This window comes from Vipera ursinii (genome assembly GCF_947247035.1).
Source record: "Vipera ursinii genome assembly, chromosome: Z".
Classification (NCBI taxonomy): domain Eukaryota; kingdom Metazoa; phylum Chordata; class Lepidosauria; order Squamata; family Viperidae; genus Vipera; species Vipera ursinii.
In genome coordinates, this window is record NC_139517.1 from 42,769,817 (window position 1) to 42,796,159 (window position 26,343).

The following is a 26,343-nucleotide window of genomic DNA, read 5'->3' on the forward strand; positions in this document are numbered from 1 at the left end:
ATAGTGGCTAGAGTAAAAAAAAGTCATGATTATTTATCAAATCCATGGTTGCTATACCTGCCAGAGGTCTAGGCCTGAAATGCCCCAGGCCCCAGTTCATAGGTGGGAAGAAACACCCCCCCCCCAGTCTAGGATTCATATAGACTACGCTGGGCCTTTCCAAGGACAGATTTTTATGATAGTAGTGGATAGCCACTCAAAATGGCTGGAAGTAGTTCCAGTCCCTAATATGACTACTACTAGGACCATCCAGGTGCTGAGAAAACTCTTTGCAACACATGAGTTGCCTGATGTTTGGTTTCTGATAATGGGGCTCAAATCATTGCTGCTGAGTTTCAGGCTTTTCTCAGAGCTAACCTCATCAGACATGCTACGTCTGCACCATTTCACCCCTCTACGAATGGACAAGCCGAATGCATGGTGAGGACAACAAAGGAGGCGCTCAAGCGCATCATCACAGGTGACTGGCATCAGGCTGATTTCTTGCTCTTTCAACACACTACACCCTGCACAGCCACAGGAAAAAGTCCTGCTGAGCTTCATTGGGGAAGGCGATTAATTACTAAACTGGACAGGTTTTATCCAGACAGAGTGGCATCCGAAGCCTCTAAACCAAAACCCCAAACAGGTGATTGGGTTTCGGCCAGAAACTATGGGCCTGGAAATTTGTGGGTTCCTGGTCAGGTGGTCAAAGAATCCGGAACCCTATCTTACAAAGTGGGGTTGGACGGAGGGTGACTGGTCAGAAGGTATATTGACCAACTTAGAAAAAGATTCCCAGAGCGGTCACTAAGTGAGGACTATGGCACAAGTCCCTCCCGAGGTCCTCAAGCTGGTATCCAAGCCAGCTCACACCAGTCCCACCAGGGTTTTCCTTCCTCAGTGGAACCTGATCCAGAAGAGGAACATGGCAGCTCAGAAGTGCAACATAGAACCTCTGACCAGGCAAACCAGCCGAATCTCAGTGACTGCTGTGCCTACTTTGCTAAACAGTCAGACTCTGGGGTGGGCCCAGAGCAATTCAACTCCCCTGGACACAGGAGCACAAGGAGACATGGGTCTACCCAGCACACCAGGTAAGCTGGTAGACCACAAAGTGACTGGAACCCCAAGGTGTTCATTCAGACCACATAAACCCCCAGCATATCTTACAGACTATGTTGTAAAATAAAGTGATGTGTAATGTATAACACTGCCTACAGAAATTGGGGGTAAAATGTAACTGCTGTCAAGCATGTTCACTTAGATGTTGTTTTATCTCTTTGTAGTTTATTGCATTGACAAGCTATTCTTTAATATCTTTATAGTCCACTCTACAAGGCACGTCTGTAAAGGTCATGTAATATCATTCTAACTATCTTGGGGAAAAACAAAACATTACAATTATTATTGTTATTTATTATTTTACTATTTTGGTTGTTGGGAGTGATTAATAAGCCTTGACTATTGTCAAGGGTATTATAGCCTGATCTTAGGAGAGAGGGGTGTTATGTACTGGGCTTTTGGAATATCACCACGTGCGTTGCTGGAGAACTAATGGTTCTCCAGCAACTCAGACAGGATGTCTCTGGTCCTGCCATTGGTCAACTTTGGGTGGCAAGCATAGCTTCAATCCGATTGGTTAATACCATAGGGCCTGGCTATATATTGAAGCAGGGTGACTCCAATCTCTCAGTACAGTTTCTGCTTAAATAAAGTATGAGTTTGTCTGTACTCATCTGCATGTTCTCGTTCCTGCTCATCAGAGCCCACGACATAATAACTTCCCTACAGATGCAAGAGTAAAGGAAAGGATACTCTGGATTCAGTTAATGATCTGAATAAAGAAGAATTTTGTTAAAAAAAATTCCAATAAAAATCTCAATGTTTCTGAAAGCTCTTCAGAATTTTTGGACTTAGGGAGAAAATGAATATATAAAAAATAAACAAGTTTATAAACCTTTTTACTTTGATCCTTCTTATACTTACTGTATTCTTTTTAATGTTTCGAGAGCTTTACTGTTTTAAGTTACTTTATAATCTAAGAACTTTTGTTACTGAAATGATTGGAAACAATAATAAGCATAATAATTATATTTCCATAAAAAGGCACTCTGTCATAGTTCCTTGTTCCAAAGACAATCCACTATTTAAAATCTTCTTTCTGTAGCCTACTGTTGAGAAAATAGGAAAGCAAAGCATTTAGTTTTTCAGAAAAAAAATAGTACTGACTCATGCAAGAGGAACCACATATTTGACCAAGAAGGAGAATGGATTTCTTACCTCGGATCTGAAGATTGGAAAAAGTCTGTACTGGGATAGTAATCCTGCAGAAATAAACAAGAAACAGTGTGGGATTGGGAATTATATACTAATCTTTTCATTTCCCCCTTCTTCTCCAATCTCTGTCCAGTTCATCAGTTAATTTCAGATTGTATTTTAGACAAGATATAAGACCAAAGAAACACTATTGGGGGAAAAACCCCAATCTGACAAAGTTGCTGCTCAAACTGAAATGAAATAGTAAAACAACTGTTTTTTTTCAGTTTCCGGGACAACAGTCAGGAGCTTTCCACACACATTTCATTTGAAGGAAATGAAGAATTTTAGCATGTGAATTTGGAATTTTGAACTTACATGGTAACTCAGTGGGACAATGTTTTGTTTCAAACCTGATTGTATTGGATCACTTTTTAAAATATTAAACTGTGGGTCTGTCTAACAACAAGTCAACCCGAAAGTATATGTTTTATGTCTCTCATGATGTTCCATAATCATCTTCCCAGCTTTGGAAGGAGACCTGATCTCCATAACGACAAAGAACTCTAAAGTGAGAGAATATAATTTTAAATTGTAGATGCTAATTAGTATCTACTGGTATTTATCTGACTATCTATTCACCCATTCATTGATCTACCTACCACTTGCAAGCAGAAAACAGATTGAAATTGTTGATAGTTTCAACTTAGTTAATTGGCAGTTAATTAGCAGGTTGGCTACCAGCTGGTAGTGCAATCCTTCTCCAAGCTACCGCCTAAGGATGTAAGGCTAGGCAACTTGTACTGAGCAAGGTCCTTACAGTCCTATGATCCACTAGAATGGGGTCCCCAACACCTGGTCCCTGGACCGGCACTGGTCTGCAGCATGCCAGAAAATGGGCTGCGCAAACAAGCAAAGCCCCATCTGTGGGATGTAGGCAGCACACAAAACCATGCCCTCTCTGGTCCATGGAAAAACCTCTCTCCATGGAACCAGTCCCTGGTGCCCAAGAGGGCTGCTGCACTAGAAGTTAACTTCCTGACCCTATCTGGTCCTCTATCTGCAGGTTCTGTCATGAGTACAGTAACCAAATTTTCTTGGAAAAAATAAAAGACAAACCTGAAAGAGGGGCAAATTGGAAAGAGGTTCATAAGGATTGTATCTTTCTTTTACAAAGGAAAATTCAAGAGCAAAATCAAGAAAATAATTGAGTTACATCTATCCAAAGTACAGCTTTCTGAAATAAAAGATTGTCCCTGATAATAAAGATGTATGCTCACTGTAATTATGGGGGCTGCTCCTCCTTGATTACTTTTCACCTGCCTCTTCTAGGAAAGTACCATGGGATGGGGAATAGTTGGCAATCAGACTTGTTTGGTTGGGTCACCACCATTTGGCTTCTTTAACGGGTCTTAATTGGTCTCCTACTTAACTTCCACAGAGCTTCTTCTTAAGAATAGTCCTAGGCCTGTTTGCTTTTCCCTTCTGGCTGCACTTCCATCTGGCTTTGACATTGCCTTTCTTTCATAGTATCAGTTGCTGCAATTTCAGGCAAGCTCAGCCAGATGACAGTTTTCCTCGGACTTTTCAGATTTTCAGCCTATCTATTCTAAGGAAAAATGTCTGGCTCTTCACATGCTTTTCAGTCCAACTTCAAGAGCATGGAAAATATTTCCCTGATCTCTTGACTGGGCTTTAAATTATTTCTTTCAGCTTGCTGATACCATAATAATCTGCTGGGATTGTTTAAAAAGAAATGAAGGAAAGAGACCTGCGGAGCACTTCTTTTTTTTGCACGTTATGCAGCCTATGCTTCCCTAGAAACTCAGCCAGCTCCTTCTTGTGCCAGTTTCTTGCTTGAGGGAATTGCAGGAACTTAACATATGGAAAAATTTTAAAATATGATTCCAGTGTGATATGGTACAATTTATTCTATAACTTCAGGACATTAATGTCTCACTCTGCTGTATATCTAGAGCAAAGCTAATTTACAAACCAAGTCTGCAGTTTTCTGAGTGGGCAAGGCTGACCTCTGACAGGATTCTCAGCAATTTCACTGGTAAAGTTGTTGTGCAACAATGTCAGTACAAGAAATGGACCTGCATTTTACCTGCCCTCTTCCCCCTCCAAGAGTTTGCGGTAAGTAGCAATCTCAATATCTAATGCCAGCTTGACGTTGAGGAGTTCTTGGTATTCCTGGAGGTGACGAGCCATTTCCTCTTTTAAGTTTCGACTGTCATCTTCCAATCGAATCACTGTGTCATGATAGTTGGTAGTCTCAACAGCGTAGCGGTCTTCTATCTCTCTTAGTTGTCTCTCTAAAGATTCATTCTGAAACGAAGAAAATGAAAAATAAAAATGAAAAATTTCCTGGTAAGGCAACAAGGCAATGATCAACCACTACTATAATCTGCACAGAGGAACAGTCATCTCCTGACCACAGTTCACAGGAAATTCTAAGTGACATCAATGTTGACCACTCTATGGCCCCTAAAAGTAACCAACTCCCAGAATTACCCAGCCAACATGACCACTGGAGAATTTTGGGAGTTGAAGTTCACAAATCTTAAAGTTGCAAAGGTGGAGAAACACTGGTCTAAAAAGAATAGAGAGAAAAACAAAAGCAATTCAGATATTTAGAATTTTTGTCTAATGAAGAGACATAATTTTTCAGAATCTTTGTACTAACATAAATATTAAAATACAAAAAATATATAGAAAAAGGCAATTCTTGGAATACAAAGAGTAAAAAATACATGATGTTTATTGAGAAAGAAGGAATCAATAGGTTTAGGTTTAGGTTTATTAAATTTATATGCAACCCTTCTCCCTGAGGACTCAGGGCGGCTCACAACAATAAAAAGTTAAAAGATATAAATACAAAAATTAAAAGAGGATTAAACAATATAAGAAATAAGAACAATTTAAACCAATAAAAAACCAAATTTAAAAACTATGATCAGTCCAGGCCCGCTTGTTGGAATAACCACGTCTTTAGGTCACGGCAGAAGGACCGAAGGTCAGGGGCCATCCGCAGCTCCGGGGGCAGTTTGTTCCAGATGGTCGGTGTGCCCACAGAGAAGGCTCTCCCCCTGGGGGTCGCCAGCTGGCATTGCCTGGCCAATGGCACCCTGAGGAGGCCGACTCTGTGGGAGCAAACTGGGCGATGGGAGGTTGACATTGGCAGCAGGTGGTCTTGCAAGTACCCCGGGCCTAAGCCATGTAGGGCTTTAAAGGTGATTATCAGCACCTTGAATCGCACCCAGAGGGCAACCGGAAGCCAATGCAGCTCGCGCAGGAGTGGTGTAACATGGGAGTATCGAGATACTCCCATAAGCACCCGTGCGGCCGCATTTTGCACCAGTTGAAGCCTCCAGGCGCACTTCAAGGGCAGCCCCATGTAGAGAGCATTGCAGTAATCCAGGCGAGAGGTGACAAGGGCATGGGTGACCGTGCATAGGGCATCTCGGTCCAAAAAGGGGCGCAATTGCCATACCAGGTGAACCTGTGCAAAAGCTCCCCTGGTCATGGCAGTTAGATGGTCTTCCAAATTAAGCCGTGAATCCAGGAAGACACCCAAGTTGCTCTCCCCCCATCAGAAGAGATGGAACCTGTTGGACAGTATGAGATGCCGATATCCACAGCCCTCTCGGTCTTGGAGGGGTTCAGCCTGAGCCTGTTCCTTCCCATCCAGACCCGCACCGCCTCCAGGCACCGGGACATCACATCAAGGGCATCACTTAGTTGGCTCGGGGTGGAGATAAACAACTGGGTATCATCAGCATATTGGTGATACCTCACCCCAAAGCCACGGATGATCTCACCCAGTGGCTTCATATAGATGTTGAACAGGAGAGGGGAGAGAACCGACCCCTGAGGTACTCCACAAGAAAGGGGCCTTGGGGTAGATTTCTGCCCCCCTGTCACTACAAACTGCGAACGGCTCGAGAGGTAGGAGGAGAACCACTGTAAAACAGTGCCTCCCACTCCCAACCCCTCGAGCTGTCGCAGCAGGATACCATGGTCGATGGTACCAAAAGCTGCTGAGAGGTCAAGTAGGACCAGGACAGAGGAGCAACCCCTGTCCCGGGCCCACCAGAGATCATCTACCACTGCGACCAATGCCGTTTCCGTGCTGTAACCGGGTCTGAAACCGGACTGGTACAGGTCCAGATAGTCTGCTTCATCCAGGAATTGTGGAAGCTGACGTGCCACAACACTCTCGACAACCTTCGCTACAAAGCGAAGGATGGAGACAGGACGATAGTTATTCAACAAGGCCGGGTCCAAAGCAGGCTTCTTGAGGAGGGGCCTTACCACCGCCTCTTTTAAGGCAGAGGGGAAGACACCCTCTGTCAATGAAGCATTGACAACTGCCTGGAGCCAGCCCCCTGTCACCTCCCTAGCGGCCGAAACCAGCCAGGAGGGACATGAGTCCAATAAACAAGTTGCAGCGCTCAGCTTACGCATAATCCTGTCCACATCATCCAAAGTCACAGGGTCAAACTCATCCCAAATGGTTTGACCAAGACCTACCCTCTCCATTCCGTCAGATTCTGCCCAGTCAGAGTCCAAACCAGTCCGGATCTGAGCGATTTTGTCCTGCAGATACTGAACAAATTCGTCAGCCCTACCCTGCAAGGGATCATCCCTCGGTTGCTGGTTAAGCAGTGAGTGGGTCACTCTAAACAGGGCGGCTGGGCGATTATCCGCAGACGCAATGAGAGCGGAAAAGTAAACATGCTTTGCCGCTTCCATCACCACTAGGTAAGACTTAAGACAAGTTCTTAGCCATGTTCGATCAGATTCGGATCTGCTGGACCTCCAACAGCTCTCTAGGCATCTTTTCTGGCGCTTCATTTCTTGGAATCCCTCAGTAAACCAGGGGGCCACTCGGGATCTGCGCTAGGTCAGAGGCCGCAAAGGCACAACTCGATCCAAGGCCCCAGCAGCCACCCTCTCCCAGGCTTCTACTAGGGCCTCAGCAGAGTTGTGGGCAAGGGAAGCAGAAAATGTCCCAAGCTCCGTCTGGAACCTCTCAGGGTCCATCAGGCACCTGGGGCGGAACCACCTGGTCGGTTCTGCCTCCCAGTGGTGGGGGGTGGCGTACTAAAAGTCTAGCCAGAGAAGGAAATGATCAGACCATGACAGGGGATGGATAGTTAAATCTCCCCTACCCAGATCATTAATCCACTGCCCGGAGATAAAAACCAGGTCGAGTTTGTGCCCTCCATTATGGGTCAGGTCTTGAATTATTTGAGTCAGGTCCATGGCCATCATGGAAGCCATGAACTCCCGGGCCAACTCAGACGCCTCACCCATGGAAGGCAGATTGAAATCCTCCAGAACTATAAGCCTGGGGAACTCAATCGCGAACCCGGGCAAGACGTTGAGGAGCTTGGGCAGGGCCGATGACATGCAGCTGGGAAACAGGTACGTAATCAATAGGCCCAACTGAACTCTAAGACCCAACTTCAAAAGGAGAGACTCACACCCGCCTATCTGAGGGACAGTGGCCACTCGCGGACAAAGACTCTCCCTAATAAGAACCGCCACCCCCCCACCCCTGCCCTGGGCCCGTGGCTGGTGAAGCACCCGGAAGCCCGGTGGGCATAGTTCTGAGAGGGGGACACCCCCCTCTTGGCCCAACCAGGTCCCCGTGATGCAGGCCAGGTCCGCGTTCTCCTCCTCAATAAGATCATGTATGAGGGGAGCCTTGTTCACCACGGACATGGCATTGAAATAAACCAACCTGAGCCCAGGGTCCTGCAATCCTATGCCCCCGGGGGAGCAAGAAGAGCCACGAGGGCAGGAACAGGCAACCGCTTGAAGACAGCGGTGGCCCGTTCCCCAATTGTGATAAAGCCCTCTGCTCCCACACTCTCTGCCCCTCCCAATCACCATCAAAATAGGAAGACCCTCCTCACTCAGAGCTGAATCCGCCCCCCAAACCCCTACTCTCCTCCCCGCGACCGTCCGATGGTCTGGACTGCTGTCCGGATCGAACTCCCCCAAGTTCATTCTGGACCCCTAAAGCCTCCCCCCTCCCAGGTCCCCTTAAAATTTTATATAAAAATCTTAATAAAAATCCCCTCAGCCTCTTCTTTGAAGCACAACTGATGGAAGGGCTTTTGAGGTTCACCATATCACCCTCTAATGTAGTCATGTAGAATGGCCACTGATGGGGGAGTTTGGGGGCTGGGGGGAACAAATATGATTTCAACTGAGTTAGTGGAGAAATGCTCTGTTTTATCTCAAAATCTGAAGTAACTGAGGAGAGTTAGTAATTGCCCTCTGGTGTTCCATAAACTATGAGTTGGGACCAGCCAACCTCCTGTTAGCCAGATGTTTTCAACATGTTGGCTTTTCCCAACATCAGCTCCACCTACCGATCCTTTAAGAGACTCCAAATCACAAGTGAGGACTTGCAGTTGCCGGCGGTACTCGTTAGCTTCCTGCTTGGCTAGACGCAGTGCCTCAATGTTCCGTGCTGCAGCATCACTCAAATCTGCAAACTATCAGATACAAGTCAGCTGTTTTCAAAAGTTGCAACCAGAAAGTTAAATAATGTTATCTGACCTTTCCAATCCTGCATCTCCTCAATTCCTGAAAATGACCATTTAACTATACTTCGATCTCTGCCATTAAGAGAGTTTTTATCAATGGAAACCAAATCTGAATTCAAATGGGCAGAGGAGAGGAAAATCAGAAGTTCGCAATTTCCACATAGCAGGCAATGCAATACAGTTAATAATTTCCTGCTCTTTGTTAACTGGGTTTCAAATTATACTGTTTTTTTAAAAAAAACAACTTTTAAAATAATAATAATGAAGGCAATGACAACAACAAATACAGTTGGAGGAGAACAAAAGAATCTTTTATTTTAGCCACATATCCCTGTCCTTATTCCTACAATCAAAATAAATGTGATTCATCTTCCCCTCAAAGGAGTTTCATTCATGTAGCAAAGAAGAAGAATGAAATATAACCTGCCTGGAGCCTGCTAAATAGGCAGCACACTTTTCTTGGAAATAACATTGATAGCCTGAAATTCTGACACCAAACAGAAACTTGCTGCTGTCCACCCTATTCCTGTCAATGTCCTACATCTTGATTAGCCATGTCATCTTTTTTTTTAGTATCAGAAATGCTGCCCAAAAGATATTGGAACTTAGTTAGCCCTTAGTTGCGCTACCTTCCTTAGTAGATAGTCCTTACTCCATTATATTGTGGCTGTACCTTTGACTTGTACCATTCTTCAGTCTCTTGCATATTGTTTGTGGCCATGGACTCATACTGGATGCGGATCTCACGCAGGGCAGATGTCAAATCAGGCTTGGTCATGTCCATCTCGATGTGAACCTGCTGCTGCTGCAAATATTCCCGCAGCTCCCGCACTTCCTGAGAAAGCAACGGAAAGGTTTTTAAGCTAATAAAATCAGAATTGGGGCAGGGCTGGGTTTCCCTGAAATCAAATGAAGAAACCCTAGACTAGAGAATGTAGACATACAAATTCACACAAGTAGCATGGAAAGGATAACATGGTTCTTGCATGTGCCTTTATCTGGTACACAGGGATGGTTGTATCATTAAATGCTTTCATGTGTAACAAACCTTCTATACATTCCAAAAACAAACCTTTCCAGCAAAGGCACCTGATTTTTCTGGCACCCTTTCTCTCCCCTGCCACAAATAGCAAGTGCTTCAGTTCAAAACAGTTTTACGTTACCATTTTGCTATTGCTTGCATGAAAGTGGTCTCTCAAAGAGAGTGTTCTTTCCAAAGCATTGAAAATTCAGGTAGATTTATGACCTTTGAGGTTCATTCTTGACTAATATGATTCCCTGTTGCCAGCTTTTAACACAAGGCTGTCTTTTTCCTTTTTAACTAACCACCCAGTCAATTTTGTTTCAGACAACAACAACAATAAAAGATGTCGTCTTAAATGACTGAATTCAAGAGTTCACAGCCTCTGACGTTTTCAAAGAGCAATCTTTTAAAGGTTTCCACAATGAAATCTTGAGCAGAATTTACAGGGGAATTGTTCCAAGTATGCCTGTAATGTCAGCATTAGTTTTTCCCAATTCATCTATTGTTCCATTATATACATGTTTGCTCATTTTTTATATTTATATTCCACACTTCTCTAAATGTTCAAAGTATTGTATATGGTGCATGTGATGGTCTTCCTATGTGGATTTTCCCAACAGTTCTATTGAGGTAGGCTGATAATGTCTAAAGATTCTTGGTCACCTATCTCACTCCATAACATAAGTATGAGATACATACTTCCTAAATACAGAGGAACAATCAATTGCTAGAAAATTCATATGCTCGTGTTACAAATAATACTGTGTTTGTGTGTTTGTGTGTGTATACTTGTTGCTGATTTAGTCCTATTTTTTGTCAGCAAAGTAGATCTGAACTCTCCTTCCTGTGAAGAAAAGGATAACACTTTACCTGATTCTAATCTTCTTGGAGGTACCAAACTACAGCATTTCTTAGCTCTTTGCAAGTTACTCTTTAATCAGAGCACTATAAGATTTCATAATAATTTGTATCAGCAAAACCAATCCTAATCTATCTAGTAAAGATTTACTATCTCTATGGGTATTATTTTAATGGTATTGTAGAATGCATATTGATTTTATAGTGTTTTTTGAAAACTTTTCTTTTCTTTAACTGATAATTTTAATTGTGGTTGAGCCTTGTCCCGGAGTATTGGTGGTATTATACGGTAATTGTTATTGTTAGTTTTAACCCTTTCTAAATAATTCATAATCCCTATAAAAATGTCTTGGCCTAATTTTGCCTGCTTGTATAAGCTCCTCAGGTAGCTTTCTCCTAGTGATATGGTAGAGCACCTAATGGAAACATCATTGCTTGAAACAACCATCATAAAACAAGATAGAAGAAAAAAATAGATTTTTGGAGGAAAATAATTTTAGGAGGAAGGATTGACATACCTTGTATATTCCATAAGTGAGGCTATACTTCTAGCTTTGGACTAAAAAATACAGGTGAGTCTCCATCATATCGGAGAGTCACGGAGTGATTCTTGTTCTGAGACACCAAATGATTTTTTTTTCACTTCAGAAACTATGAAACCACTTGTGGCTTAAAGGCTCCCAATTAGCTACAGCTCATAAGAAAGCAGAGAAACATGAATTGGCAGTTGCTTGGAAGGCTACGTTTGGCCAGGGGCTAAACAAAGGTGTTTTTTTTTTAAAAAAAAGAGTAATGTTTCTCTTGAGTTGCTTTTAACTCCTAATGACTACATGGAGACACCTATGCAGTTATCCTGGCAACAGTATATAAGGCAGGGGTCTTCAAACTTGGCCCTTTTATGACTTGTGGACCAACTCCCAGAATTCTTCAGCCAGACATGCTGGCTGAGGAATTCTGGGAGTTGAAGTCCACAAGTCATAAAAGGGCCAAGTTTGAAGACCCCCGATATAAGGGATTGGGATGTTTTTCAATTTCACAATATAATCTCAGGCTGGGCCTTACATCTAAAAACTGATCATGTTCAACCCCACTTAGCATTCTGAAGATCAGCCCAAGTTGCCTTTTTAAGATGTTTTTTGCAGCTCAAATATAAATAAAGTGCAGTCTGTGGGTAAAAGAAATATGCCCATTTCCAATTATGGGTCTGCTGACTGGATTAAATCAGGGATATACAATTTGAGAATCTAGGGTTGCATGCAGCCTTCCAAAGTCTTGGTTTTTAATTTATTCCCATATTATAATTTAAATGAAATTGAATATTATAAAATATATGAATGGAGGATAATATTTTTTCTTGCCTGCCCATCACATGCTGTACAACACTACGTGGAGCTAATTGCATTAAAAATTATGTACCTCACGATTAAATAATCTCCTCAAGACACTTCTAGTCCAGAGATGTTGAACAGAAAGGGAGCAAGATATTTTGCACAAAATTCCTTCTAAGATTTTTGTAAATTAACTGAAGGTGATGAAATGCTCTTGACCAGAAGAATAAGAAGACTGTTCATTTGGATTGTTCATTTTTCCTCCCAAATGCACAAATTCAGATATCTTTGTAAAAAATAACACAATATCATCCATTTTTAGTTTTGAGGAAGGTTGAGATTAACAGTCAGGGAGCCATGCTGGAACTGAAAGGTGAGCTATGAATGTTACTAATTTCTGTAATGTAACATTCCAGTGACCCCATTCTTAAAAGAAGTTAAACCAATTGCATTCTGGAATTCTTTTGGGCAGAGAATTGGAGTGGGAGATAACATTGAGTATAATAATGCAACAAAGGGGGGAAAATTAAGAACTATTTGCACAAAGTAAAATAATCAGTTAATGAATCTGATGACAAGCAGGCTAGCTTTCCAAACAACATAACTAAGCACCACTATATTACGTATGGTAGTATTTCCCAATCTCTTCCCTTCCAGATGTGTGGGATTACAGGTTCCACAGTTACCACTCAACAACACATCTTCAGGATATCAGGTTACAGGAAGCTGCTGTCCAGTTTTCCTGTAATTGAAAACTGATCTGGTTCACACATTTGTGGATTAATGCCTAGTAATCAGGGTTCAAAGGGACGCGGTGGCTCAGTGGGTTAGGACGCTGAGCTTGTCGATCAGAAGGTCGGCAGTTTGGCGGGTCGAATCCGAGTGCCGCGTAGCAGAGTGAGCGCCTGTTACTCGTCCCAGCTTCTGCCAACCTAGCAGTTCGTAAGCACGTAAAAATGCAAGTAGAAAAATAGGGACCACTACGGTGGGAAGGTAACAGCGTTCCATGCGCCTTTGGCGTCTAGTCACGCCGGCCACGTGACCACGGAGAAGTCCTCGGACAAGCGCTGGCTCTTCGGCTTTGAAACGGAGATGAGCACCGGCCCCTAGAGTCGGAAATAACTAGCACGCGTGTGCGGGGGAACCTTTACCTTTACCTTTAATCAGGGTTCAAACATGCTAAGACAAAACTAAGCAATTATGACATTGTGCATTTTGTAAACCCAGCATGATTGTAGATATTAAAGAAAAACGAGCACTGTCTAGCAAGTTAAATAACCGGAGTCTTCAATTTTCCTTCCATACTCAGTAAAAACAACAACAACAGAATGTCAATGGTGTATTATTGTACCTCATCATGGATTTTCTTTAGGAATGTAATCTCCTCCTGCAATGATTCAATTTTGCGTTCCAGATCAATCCGGACTAAAACAGCATCATCAACATCCTATGGGGACAGAGAAACCGGGTTATGAGAGGGAAAATCATCCCCATTCAATTTTTTTTAGTACCACAATGACTCATTTAGTGATCCTTTGCAGTTATGACAGTTGCTTCCCATTACAATAATTACTTGCAGTTATATGATGAAACAATAACTTTGTGACCAGTCCTTGCATTAGTGATTGTTGCAGATCTGTATAGCAAGGGAAAACTCAAGTAAGATTGTAAGCATAGTTGTGATTTTTTTTACTAATGAACACTTTAATAACTGAGTTGGTCCCAATAGTTACTGCTAAATGAGGATTAACTGCCCTTAATTTATGAGCACAGCTGAGACCAAGATTTCTGTTGCTAAGCATGGTATTGCTAAGCAAGGCATTAAGTGAGTCATGCCCAATTTTACTTTTTTCCATGGTTGTTAAGTGAATCACTACAGTTATTTAATGAATCATGTGGTCATTAAGCGACTCCAGCTTCCTCCATTGACTGCTTTTTGGAAGCTGGCTGGGAAGGATTGAAATGATAATCCCATGATCCCAGAGTAAATGCCAGTTGTCAAGTGGTTGAATTTTCATCATATGACCATGGGGATGTTGCAATGGTCATTATGAGGACCGGTTGTAAGTCACTTTTTTCAGTGCCATTGTAATGTTAAACAGTCACTAAATAAATAGTTGTAAGTCTCAGCACTGGGCCTGTGCTAGACCCTGTTTTAATTCATTCATTGATTATATCTTTTGAGCTGATCAAGAGGCTGACCCAACGTTAAAAATTTGTGCCCATTGTTCAACAGCACTTCATTATAGCAACCATACAAATAAAAACTATTTAAACAGTCTAGGACTATTTAAATAGCAGGATACAAACAGTATAGGAACAGTTAAAATAACAAGCTTTGAGAAACAATGTTTGAATGCAATTATACGCACCCCATATGTATTTCCTGAATAATTTTATTAATAAGACTTTATATCTTTTTTTTAATCCTTTTGTTGACAAAACAATATCTTATTAAACTACAGGAGTATAGACAGCAAAAAAGGTAGTTGACTGATCCCCTATTGAGGAATGACACTTTTCATACTCAGTTCAGAGAAGATACATTCCTGATGTGAATGTGAAATATGCCATTATTTCTCTTGGGAAATCTAATATGTGCAACTAAGCTCTCTGCAGAAAGGCACTTTGTTCCATCTGATCTCCTGTGGGGGAGAGGGGTAGGGGAACAAGACTGCTACTGCGCATGGTCCATTCATAAAAATTCTGTTTTATGCATAGGATATTTTTTTTCTTGATTGCAAATCTAACCTAGTAATAAAATATATTCTCCGATTCTTACACCATCCACTGATTCTCAGTGGGAACTGGAACTGGTTAATTAAGGATAATTAGGAAACACAGGAGCAAGTGAATAAAAAAAATCATTAACTACTTAGAAAGAAAGAATAAAATAGTATGTTATAGATTTGTTTTCAAGCAAAACTGCACAAAATTGGTTTGGGGGAAAAGGAAGATAATATAGAAATGCAATGCTACAATTTAGATCAGAGGCTGCATCTGCTATGGCCTTATTTGAGAATGCCTTGAATATATATATATAACTCTTGAGGTTTCCAAATTATAATCTTAAATGTAACAGGAAAAAAAGACTGGGATAGGTTATCACATTGTTATCAGTTTTACTATGTAGTTAGCATATATGATCATTTGATTTCTTAGACTTGACACCAGGCCTGGCCATAATTTTTGTTACTTCAGATACCCATTCCCATATTTCGAATCTGCTTTTAGGTAATGACACAGGTAGGTAAGTCAGTTTACAGAATTGCATGCAACCTCTTACAACATTGCACAAAATATCTGCCTATTGCAGAACACTAAAATCTACCTGTTCTACCTGTCTTTCCAACTCCAGGATTTTTGTCCATTGTTTCCCAAACCTTGAAAGCTGGAGACATAATACTTTTGTTTAGCCTGAGAATTGCTGGATATCTTAGAAATTATGGTAGTCTTTCATTGGTGTAACCTAAAATTGTGTTTGTCTTTTTTGGGGTCATATCTCTCTACTGCTTCACATTCAGTTTCCAGTTGCATCCTATTGTAGGTTGTTTTTCACATGTACCCATATTAATGCACATATATTTGTGCATTTGATTTTATTTCCTAAGTGAAAATTTTGCATTTGTTTTGGTTAAATTTCATTCCTTTCAGCCCATTTTTCTAGCTTAATACAATGGTTCTGAATTTTATTTCCATCTTCTAGGGCAGGGGTGTCAAACTCAATTTCATTGAGGGCCGCATCAGCATTGCAGTTGCCCTTGGCGGGCTGGGTAGGTGTGGCCAGGGTGGGCGTGGCCTACTGGGTGGGTGTGGCCAGCTCTACATCATTCGCATCAAGGGTGCCAATGGGGGCCTGGGCAGGAGTGGGACAGATCTGAGGGTCTCTGGCAGAAGAAGATGGGACCGGGGCAAGTGCCAAGGCATGGTCCACTGGAGGAGCCTCACTGTTCCTCTCAGGCCTTGGGGGGGGGGGTTGGATGGTGGCGTGGACGTCAAATGCCCAGCCCAGCCGTCAAGAACCCATGACACTAAGCCCAGCTCCACTTCCCCAAGGTGGCGCCCAGCTGCACTTACCTCCTCCTCAAGGCTGCTGTTGCTGTGCTTGCTCTCCTTAGCCAGGTTGCTCATGATGGGTACGAGAGCAAAGTCAAGAGGGAGGCCCACTCCCTCTCCATGTGAGGAGACCTGGCTTTGTATCCAAAGCTTCCTTAGCAATAGGATCGGAGACCCCCCAGGATAGGCCAGGAGGAGGGGGCAAGGGGATGGTGAAAGGGCAGCAGGGCAGGACTAAGGCAGGACTTCCCTCAGACCCTTCTTCTCCTTTCTTCCTTCCTTCCAAGAACAGAGTGGTAGGAAAATATTTGAGATGAGGGAGGGAGAAAAACAGGCAAGAAAGACAGCTGCGGAAGTGTCATCCTTCATGAGGAATGAAGAAATGCACCATTGCCTGGAAATGGCCAGCACATGGCCCTCACCTACGTCACATATCCGGCTTGGTGGGCTCTGGGGGAGGGGATGCCATAAGCAGCATGAGAGTCGATGTTATGTGCACAGTGCTGCCCAGCCCCCAGCCTGCCCGGTTTTGGCAGGCAGTGGGGCACTTTCCTGACAGTGCTGAGAGGCTGAGCTGAGTGGCACGAATCTGAAGACAAGCGCAACGCTGCCCAGGCCCTAGCCTGCCCAAAGTAGGCAGGGTCATATGCTGGCCACTTCCAGGTGATGGTGCATTTCTTCATTCCTCACAAAGGGTGATACCTCCCCAGCGTGTGCCCAGGGGGCAGTGCCGATGTGGCCTGGGCTGGTCCCTCACTGTTTCCAGATGGCCTTGTGGAGCTAAGACTGAATGCATTTCAGCATAGATGACCACCACGAAATTGTACATTGGCTTCTGGCTGGCCTGGGCCAGGGCCAAGGCAGCGGGGGCCGTTCCCTCACTGTTTACAGGATAGCTTCGCGGGCCACATGAAACCACTTCATGGGCCGGATCCCCCGGACCTTGTGTTTGACATGTCTATTCTAGGGATTGCTATCTCACATAATTGTGGGTCATCTGCAAATCTGATAAATAGTTTTTCCACCTTCATCTTTAAAGAAGCTATTAAATAGTACAGAACCCCCAAAAGAGAGCAGCTAGGTATACGGTAGTAGTTAAGTAACTAGACTAGAAACAGAGACTGAGTTCTAATGTCACCTAAGGCATGAAACCAACTTGCCTTCTTGCCTAACCAAGGAAAGGAAGCTATGGCAAACCACTTCCAAAATCTTGCCAAGAATTCTGCAGAACATGTCCTGACAGTCACAAGGAGTCAATACTGACTTGAAGGGATCAAAGTGAAAACCCAATAAGTTAAATTGTTCTTTGCTCTTGTCAAATCCATGCTGATTTCTGGTAGTTACATTATTTTAAAGATTCTTTCAAAATGATCTGTTTGTAATCTGCTCAATAATTTTCTCAGGTACAGTATTAGTGCCAGATTGATAGTTCTGTAGTTTGTTGCAGTATCCCTTTTCCATTTGGAAGACAGTGACATTATTTGGTATCTCCAGATACTCGACATTTTGCCGACTCTTAACAATTTCTCAAAGATTAAAGAAGTATTCAGGCAGCCATCAATAAATTGTTTCTTCAGTAGCTAGGTATAGTTCTTCTAGCTCTGGAGATTTAAACTCATTCAAAGTAAAAAAGTATTCCTTGATTATCTTTTTTATCAATTTCAGGTTTTGGTCCTGTCCCTTCAACTTGTTCTTCTCAACTTCCTGATGGAATACACACTTATTTTTATTGGAGAAGATTGAAACTAAATAGGAATTGAATAGCTCTGTCTTTCATTGTTTGTTAGCATTTGGTCTTCTTCATTGAGCAATTGATAATCTGAAGCTCTCCTTTTCCTTTTCACTTTGAACATGCTAGTCCTTTTTGTTATTTTTAGCATCCTTCACTAACCAACCATTTTTGCTTTCATAATATTTCTACTATTCTTTTATGATCTGACTCTTTTTCTGTTACTTGTGTGCATCTTTTTTTTACAGATTTTCAGTAAGGTTTTTATTTGGTTACATGAGCCTCTTCTATTGTCCTCATTTTCCCCTCTTAACTGGAATTGTTTGAAAATGTGCTTTTACTAACTCCTTCTTTAGGAGTTAGGCAACTGAAATACTTCTCTGTGGAGAAGGAGAAAAGATTGGCCCCCACCTTAATATTCTTTTGAAACATGATTTTGCCAATGGGCTTGGGGACCCCAGAGTGATATGGACCCATCAAATTGTTTTTTGATTGTTGTTACAGAGGGTGGGGTGATTGTTTATTGGGTTTAGATTTGGGATTTTATTTCTGTAAGCCATCTGGGGTTACCATGAATGACTTGGGCGCTATCTAAATTTTATAAATGAATAAATAATAAATAAATATCTCATTCTCTTTTTCTCATTAGCTTCTGCTATGGGAATCTACTTATAATTGTTCTAAATTTATTCTATTCTGATTTTTGAACTGCAAAATACATCTTTATCAATCTATTATCACCACCACAAAACTCCATTGTGACTATACTCAAACCTATTTCCCCCAAATTTCCTATTACTTCTACCTCTTTAACTTCAGAGCTATCACACAGAGCTAGGCACCATTCGTGGTAGGGCATCCCATCCCTGTTCTTATAGAACTCAGATCTGATCTAATCTGCTTATTTATTTTGTGTGGTATAGCAAAATACAGAGTGGTGCATTTTTATCTAATCAACTAATTTATATTGGTTAAGTATATATGGACATATATAGTATATGCGGGAGTAATGTCTATAGTTCAGAAAGAATGATAAAAGGTGTAAATATTCATTTGTTTCTATTTCTGAGAACAAATAATATTCAGGAGGCTAAAAAGATTCTCTTTATGACTCCCTATGTAACATGAGTTACCATATTAATCATATGTAATTTTAACTATGTAAACATAATTATTAAAATATACATGTGATTTGAATTAATGTCTAATTTTTATTTTGGATCCATCCATTAAATTTTGGAGCACACCTCTTGGCATGCAGTTCAAGTATTGCTCCTTGTTCAGAAAAAGTGACATACCTCTGATTGATATTACCTATTAAAACAGAGTGAATAAAGTATATGAAGTCCAGAATAAATAGGTAGTGTAGAAATATAATAGCTATCTGAATAGGCCAGGGGACAATGAATGCTTGATACTGAATTCCTGAATAGTTGTTTCTTTTTTGTTTAAAGTTTTACAAAAATTCCTTTAAACTTTTGTTTAAAGTTTTCTGAAAAAAATGAACACATTCAATGGGCTGCTTCAACTAACATGCAGAAGCTAATTTCAGCATTTGAATACTTCCCTGTGCAAAAGGTATTCACAGAGTGTCATGATGATTACATTATGATGACTACAACCATTTCATTGAAGCCTCACCCATTTTACATGTGTTGCAATGCACATTAAAAAGAGTCGGACTTTGATCACTTGGTTGCGACCACCATCTTAACTTTTTTGACTCCCTATCAGCAAATACCCCTGAAGTGAAACACAACAAAAAAATCGCCGTCTCAAACCAGGCAACAATTGTGAGGACTTCTTATATTTCATTTCCATTGTTCCAAGACAGGATTTGTCATTTTGCCACCTTACCTGTCGGTAGGAAGACAAATTGCTTTCAGCTTCAAGGCGCAGATTAATCTCATCCTGTAATCTTAAATGAGAGTGAGAGAGAGAAGGGTGGAAAAGTAAAGTAGGTTTATTGAATGATCAGTACTCTTCCACCAGAGGCTACACTCAAGGACAAACATCAAGTTCAACCCCTCTATGGAACACTCAAACCTCTGCAAATCTCCTGCAGTTCAACAACACTCTGCCTCCAAACTTCTGCATGCAGTAAAGGGTTTCAAATAATAATAAGTATAATAACCTTACTTTTTATTAAGAATACACTGAAGGCCCAGCAGAAGTTGCAAGGAGGGAAATCAACTTTTCCCCTTCAATCATCTATTGTGAGGAAGGAAACTTGGAGAAGACTCCAGGTTTCTGTGCCTTTTGAAAGAGAGAGAGAGAGAGAGAGAGAGAGAGAGAGAGAGAGAGAGAGAGAGAGAGAGAGAGAGAGAGAGAGAGAGAGAGAGAGAGAGAGAGAGAGATGTCTGGAAATCTGACAAATATAGTGAGATGTGAATAATAGTTTTCACTTTTCATTCTCTTAATGTCAGGACTTTTAATTGATTTTAACACTTGGCTCTGAGGGAAGGCACTTTGGGAATATGCAATTTCCAAAGGAGAAAATAATGTGAAATGTTTTTATTTTTACATTTTTTCAGAACTAGCTAGTCTCTTATCTTGTCCCTACTCCATAATTTAATTGGTCAGCAGGACAACCCACATGTACAGTTCTTCAGAGCAGGTCTGAGTAAGCTGCAATATTGGGGAGCAAGGTGCTATAGGACCTACAGAGAGCCAGTTTGGTCTGGTGGTTAAAACATTAAGCTAGAAACCAGGAGATTATGAGTTCAAGTCTTGCCTTAGCTAGGAAAACCTTGGGCCAGTCACTTTCTCTCAGCCCAACTCACCTCACAGGGTTGTTGTGGGGGAAAATAGGAGGAGGGAGATGCGTTGTACATCTTTGATGCCTGGAATTATTTGTAAAAATAATAAAAGCAGGATACAAATAAATAAAAATACTTCTTATTCTAGGCAAGTTTCAGCTTAAGTCCAAAGACCAGTGTCTAGATTGTAACTCTTCTAAAAGCAATGTGTCACAGCAGCCTATAGAATGGAAAAGTCAAAGAAAAGGGGAGGTAGGAGAAGAAAGAAAATAATGGCCTTTACCTATCATAATAGGGAATATGAACCATGCCATTTTTTTTAAAAAAAGATCCCCCATATTTGAGGGACAGTTCTGAGGCTGTTCTTAGGCTGCTATAACTGTCTTCCTGCTGGTCTGCATTCAGGTGGGATTTTTTGTGATGTTGATATGTAGGCATATCATATGTAGGCTCTCCTCTATCCAAACTTCTGAAAACTGGCAATGCAGTGTACTGCCATTTGGGGGCACAAAATATATACACATTTTACTGTAAACCATAAGGTAAAGCCGTTTCCCCCCAAATTTCTATGAATATATATTTCTTTGCTCCCTTTCATACTGGTCACAGTCCCATCCATTTCATATCATTGTCTCCCTCACCGTAGGCTTCTCTTTTCCAATAATGGTCAGTCCAGCCCAGCATCTAAAGTCTGTCTGCCATATTTTACAATCAAGGCTCTCCTTTGAAAAATTCAGGCAAAGTCATGTTGCTCCCTGGCCCAAAGGACAAGGTTTAGACCTTCTCTTGTTCCACATGCAAGGAACAGAAGTTAAATCTTCACTCAGTCCTGGTAATGCCTGGGAAAGCCTTCCTTTGTACTTGATTAAAGATTACACAACAAAGCAGCTGAGGTTATTCATGAATGATAAAAATCTTTTGTCATCTCATCAACTGCCAATTGAGGCAAATAGTTCCTTCTGTCTAGTAATGGGACCAGCACTCTCTTGATTTTGAGAATTATAGGGTTTGCTCTTACTATAACACCTGTAATGCTCTTGTTTTAAAGGTAGTTTGAGTTTCAAGGCAGGACAGTAGCTCCACTGAATTGAGGGTGAAATAACAGAACATAGTACTGTTCTGCAGTGCCTCTGAAAGTTGACAATGAGTTGTAATTTCAATTGTGACCAAAGGAGGGAATTTTATTAGGTATTTTGAATAAATACGAATTGTCTAAAAGCAAATTTAATTTCTATACTGGCTCTGCTGGCTTGAATTATATGGTATAATGTTATTTGTATACTTATTTATATGTTCAATTTCTGTGGCCACCCATCTCAGTCAATGACTGGGCAACTTACAGTTCAGAAAATATATTACAAAAAGTTAAAAATTATCCCAAAATAATAAAAAACATTCAAAAACAAAACCAGTAAAACCAGTAAAGAACATTAAAAACATCCAGTTCAAGTACGCAAGAGCAAGCTATTTGTCCCATTAGAAATATAACCAGGAAACAACTCATTCAGGCTTGGGAACATAGGTTTTTAGGGCCTTACGAAAGGCAAACAAGGTTGGGGCCACTCTAATCTCCAAAGGGGAGAATGTTTCATAGAGCAAGGGCTATTGCAGAAAAAGCTTGCCTTCTGGTCCCCACCAGCCAATATATACAAATAATGTATATATACAGTATATATTTCCTTGGGTTTCCTATCTAGTTGAAATCTCCCAGGAATAAATGAACAATTATAATTCAGAAATTAAAAAAACAAATAATTAAAAGCTATCTCTGAAGTGAATTGTCTAGTTCCAAGTTTTTTATTTTCAGGAAAGTCTTTACATTAATTCATGCTCGGTTTATAAGGTATGCTGACCAGATTTCGCTATCAGATTGTATTACTGGGGAAAATATTTTCCCCAAAAATCTGTTGCTGCCTTGTACTGCAGGAAAAGATCAGAATGATTTGGAAATTATCACTAAGATAAGTCTACCATTATTAATTGTCTTGCTGAAGAAACAATAGATATCTGAAGAATCACATTTTGTGAAATTCTATGCTCTATGGAGCATCTTTCCTCAATGTGGAGTTTTTAGGATGTGCTGAAATTGCAGTTCTCGGAATTTTAGGTTATCAAGCTAAATGGAATTTTAGGGGTTGCTGTCTTATCATCTGAAAGGTCCTAGTTTGGAGAAAACTGCTCTAGCCAATTCCATAGACAGGCAGCATAGGGCAAGGTAATGTAAGTATGTCCCTAAAATCATTTAACTAATCTGACCGATTAAAAAATTGGTTTCAAATACAGAAGATACAGATCTTGACTAAATTATCCCCAGTGGTCATTTTGGAAATCCTAGACTTAGACCATTTTAAATCTTAGTGTTCTCCAGCTTTCACCTATACTTCTGTATTTCAGTGCTCTGCCCCCGCCTCATGAAAACTGGAAAGCCTTTCTTACTTTTGCCGGAGATTGTTGAGATCCTCCAGCAAGTTGTCTCTCTCAATCTCCAACCTGGATTTAGAGTTGGAGAGTTGGTCTACTTGGTGACGTAGCTCCCTCATCTCTTCCTGGTAAATGTCTGCCAACTTATTGGGCTCCTTGTCTCGAAGTTGATTGAGCTCAGCAACAAGAACTTTGTTCTGTTGCTCCACGAAGCGAACTTTTTCGATGTAACTGGCAAAACGGTCGTTCAGCTCCATCATTTCCACCTTCTCATTGGTGCGGGTCTCTTTGAATTCATTGTTGAGAGCATCCGCCAAAGAAAAATCCACCTTGTCAGAGGAGAACTTGGGGCCAGAATGGAAACTGAGCCTGGCTGTCTTCAGCTTAGTGACAGAGAACTGGGTAGTGGGAGATGGAGGAAAGTATCTGCGGCCTGGCAAGAACCTCAGGGCATGGTGGACAGAGGTGGTTTGTGAGCCAAAGCGTCTTCCATAGGATGAGAGTCTATGTCCTTCCATGGTCAAAATGTTTTTGCAGGCTCTGCAAACTCAATGTTTTCTGTATGTGTGCTGCACTGGGTTTTATGCAGAAGGATTAACCATCCCTGCCTGATCATACGCCTGTGAAGGGCTGGAAGAGGGGGAGGAATAGGTTGCCTGCCAGGCCCCAACATATTTCATATTTACCATGCCAAGTGCCCTGGCAAAGAGAGAAAAGAAAGACATTAGGCAAGAGCTTTGAGCATTCTTGATCAAAAAGAGAGAGAAAGCACTTGGATGACTTCGCCTGTCTATGATGACCACCAACTCCTTGCAACTCACGTGTTAAGGCAATATGATGCTATCAAGAGTTAGATCCCCTTGCACCTCCCCCCCCCCCATTGCAACCATTAACCACCTCAGTTACCTCGGTCTAAGAGAGGGAGGGAGTAGGAAAGCGTTTCAGATTGAAGAAGTACAGCAAACTTGAGCAATTTTTTTTGGAATATGAATAGCACTGTCTGTCTCATTCTCAACAATCTACTGCATTTTCTTTAAGTATCCAAATGCCAGGAGTCTGATTCATCTCATAAACAGATAGCTGAAAAATTAATTAAATCAGTTTTAAATTTTATTTTCAACTTCTGACTGACTTTCAATTCCAGCAGATCCTTGAAGACAGGGATGAGACTGATCTCCTATAATTTTAGATGTTTTTCTAATTCAAGTTGAAAAATGGTGCCATTAAAAGGGACAGAACTAACAGGATTGGGCACACAAGCATTCCATTATCTTAGTTTTATAAAGAGATATCAGACCAGAACTTGTTTGGAAAATACTTTTATATATATATATATACACACACACTTATACTTATCCTTCCTAAACCTGATATTCTCAGGTTTTAAATGATAAATCCCATCTTGAAGAAAGTTGCTGTTACTCAAGACTAATTCGTTGTAATATCAGATGTGTCTGGCCTGAGATGGTGCTTGTGTATGTCAGAATGTTTCTCATGCTTGAACAAGATTAAGAACTAAATAGGGAAAAGTTTTACTTTAAATAACCACTTTACTTTTCTAAAAATAAAAAAGAAGGCAAAAAGAACAACCAAGAACGAATCACATCATTACTGACATTAATTGGATTCTTGGTTTCTGGCCTTGCTGAGATAAGCGGGTGGACAGCAGACACAAGATTGGTTGATTCCAAATAATAAATGATTTTGCTCACCTGAAAGCACAAAGGATGTTAACAAAATATGAAGAAGATAATACTGCATTTTTTACATTATGATTGCTATCATTTACATTTTTTAAAAATCCTGCCTTCTGCCACCTGTGTACTAAAGAAAACAAATGCAAAAAGTTCTTGTTCAATAACAGTTTTATCCACATAAATCAGCTTTCTCCAATTTAGTTCTCCTTCTCTGAGAGATGGTAACTTAGTATTAGAGCATGTACTTTACATAAGGAAGTCTCAGGTTCTGTTCCTAATCATCTTTATGTAGGACGGACAAACTCTAGCCTGGAAAAATCATTGTCATTACGGTCTACAGTGCTGACCAAGATGAACCAGGTAGCGTCCTGTATTCCTATTGTGGGAAGAATCAAGAGAAAGAAATATTTTGGGGAATATTAAAAAGGCAGAATATATTTCCCCAAAGGAATAATGAAGAAGATCTTTTAAAAAACCCAGAAACCAGCTCCCAGAAACCAGCCCCAGCTCCTGTCCCCAAGCAGAAACTAGGCAGAGGCCAGCTTTTAGAAATGCAGATGTAATAATCCATTCAGGAAGGTTGGAGTCAGAAAGCTATTAGGAAGACAAAGACACCTAAAATCTACATATCCCCACCCAAATTCTAAGGACAGGAGACATAATAGGATTAACCCACCAACATCAAAAAGGCACACTCAGACTCAGGTCAAAGTACATGACACAGGAAATACAAAGCCGCAAACAGGAACAGGAAACAACCTCAAGAGCCCCAGAAGGTATAAAAACCCACCACTTCCTGCTACATGTGGTCAGTTTTCCTAGAGCCATATTCCTCTCTGGCTCTCCTCTTCAATAAACTACAACCTTATTTCTAAGGCAGTCTCCATTTTGATTATTCCTGGCTTGGACTTGACCCTGATGAAGACTTTTTCTTTCTACACTATATTCCCAGTTGTATTGTCAGGCCCAAGAACCAAAAACAATATATGGAATTACTTCTGAATAGTTATTTTGTTATTTTTCGCTTACAAACAAACCAAAGCAATTATCTGCAATAACAACAGATATATTTCTGAGAATTGCTAGGAAGAGTCTGACCTTGCTCTCTTCCTGCCTAACTGACATTCCAAGTTCTACTGTCACTCTGCCCTCTGGGGAGGAGCCCCTCCCTTCTGCAGCTCTTGATCACATTTCACCACATGTGTCAGCTGAGCCACCACAGCCATTTAACAATGTGGAGGGGACTAAGGTTTGTGAAAATCAATGTAAAAAGACATTGGTGAGTTTTTCATTTTCCTAGGAATCGGTCAAACCTACCACACAACTCCACCTAAAATCCGGGAGCAGGTGGGTCATAGAAAGATGCACAGGGGCTAGAGTAATTGAGCATGTTTCTGACATATGTTTGTTACTATGTTGTGGAAAGGCTAATTACAATGCATATTCATTTACGGTACTGGTCAGACCTTTCCCACCTCAGTATTATACAGTACCATTTTAATTGTAAATAGGCCTTGATGCTCCCAATTCTCTGGAAGTTACCCATGGCTGGGAAAAAGTTTGACTCAATTGCTTCTCTCCCTGCCACACCCCTGGTCTACAGCTGTCTCATCTCATTCCAGTTCTTGCTTAACTACCATTCCCGCCACCCAATTTGTGTGCAGTCT

The 26,343-nt window shown here is 41.2% G+C and overlaps 1 protein-coding gene across 1 annotated transcript in view; it reads right to left on the reverse strand.

The window, feature by feature from the left end:
- The window catches only part of GFAP (glial fibrillary acidic protein), a gene marked incomplete at both ends in the record, with an annotated part of 32,631 nt that extends 9,134 nt beyond the window's left edge, over positions 1–23,497 (reverse strand). Inside the window, 7 exons of the mRNA XM_083376492.1 lie at positions 2,263–2,306; positions 4,349–4,569; positions 8,628–8,753; positions 9,478–9,639; positions 13,366–13,461; positions 19,657–19,717; positions 22,995–23,497. Coding sequence (XP_083232618.1) covers positions 2,263–2,306; positions 4,349–4,569; positions 8,628–8,753; positions 9,478–9,639; positions 13,366–13,461; positions 19,657–19,717; positions 22,995–23,497 — 1,213 coding nt within the window. The remainder of the gene's footprint in view (positions 1–2,262; positions 2,307–4,348; positions 4,570–8,627; positions 8,754–9,477; positions 9,640–13,365; positions 13,462–19,656; positions 19,718–22,994) is intronic.
- Positions 23,498–26,343: the final 2,846 nt, after the last annotated feature.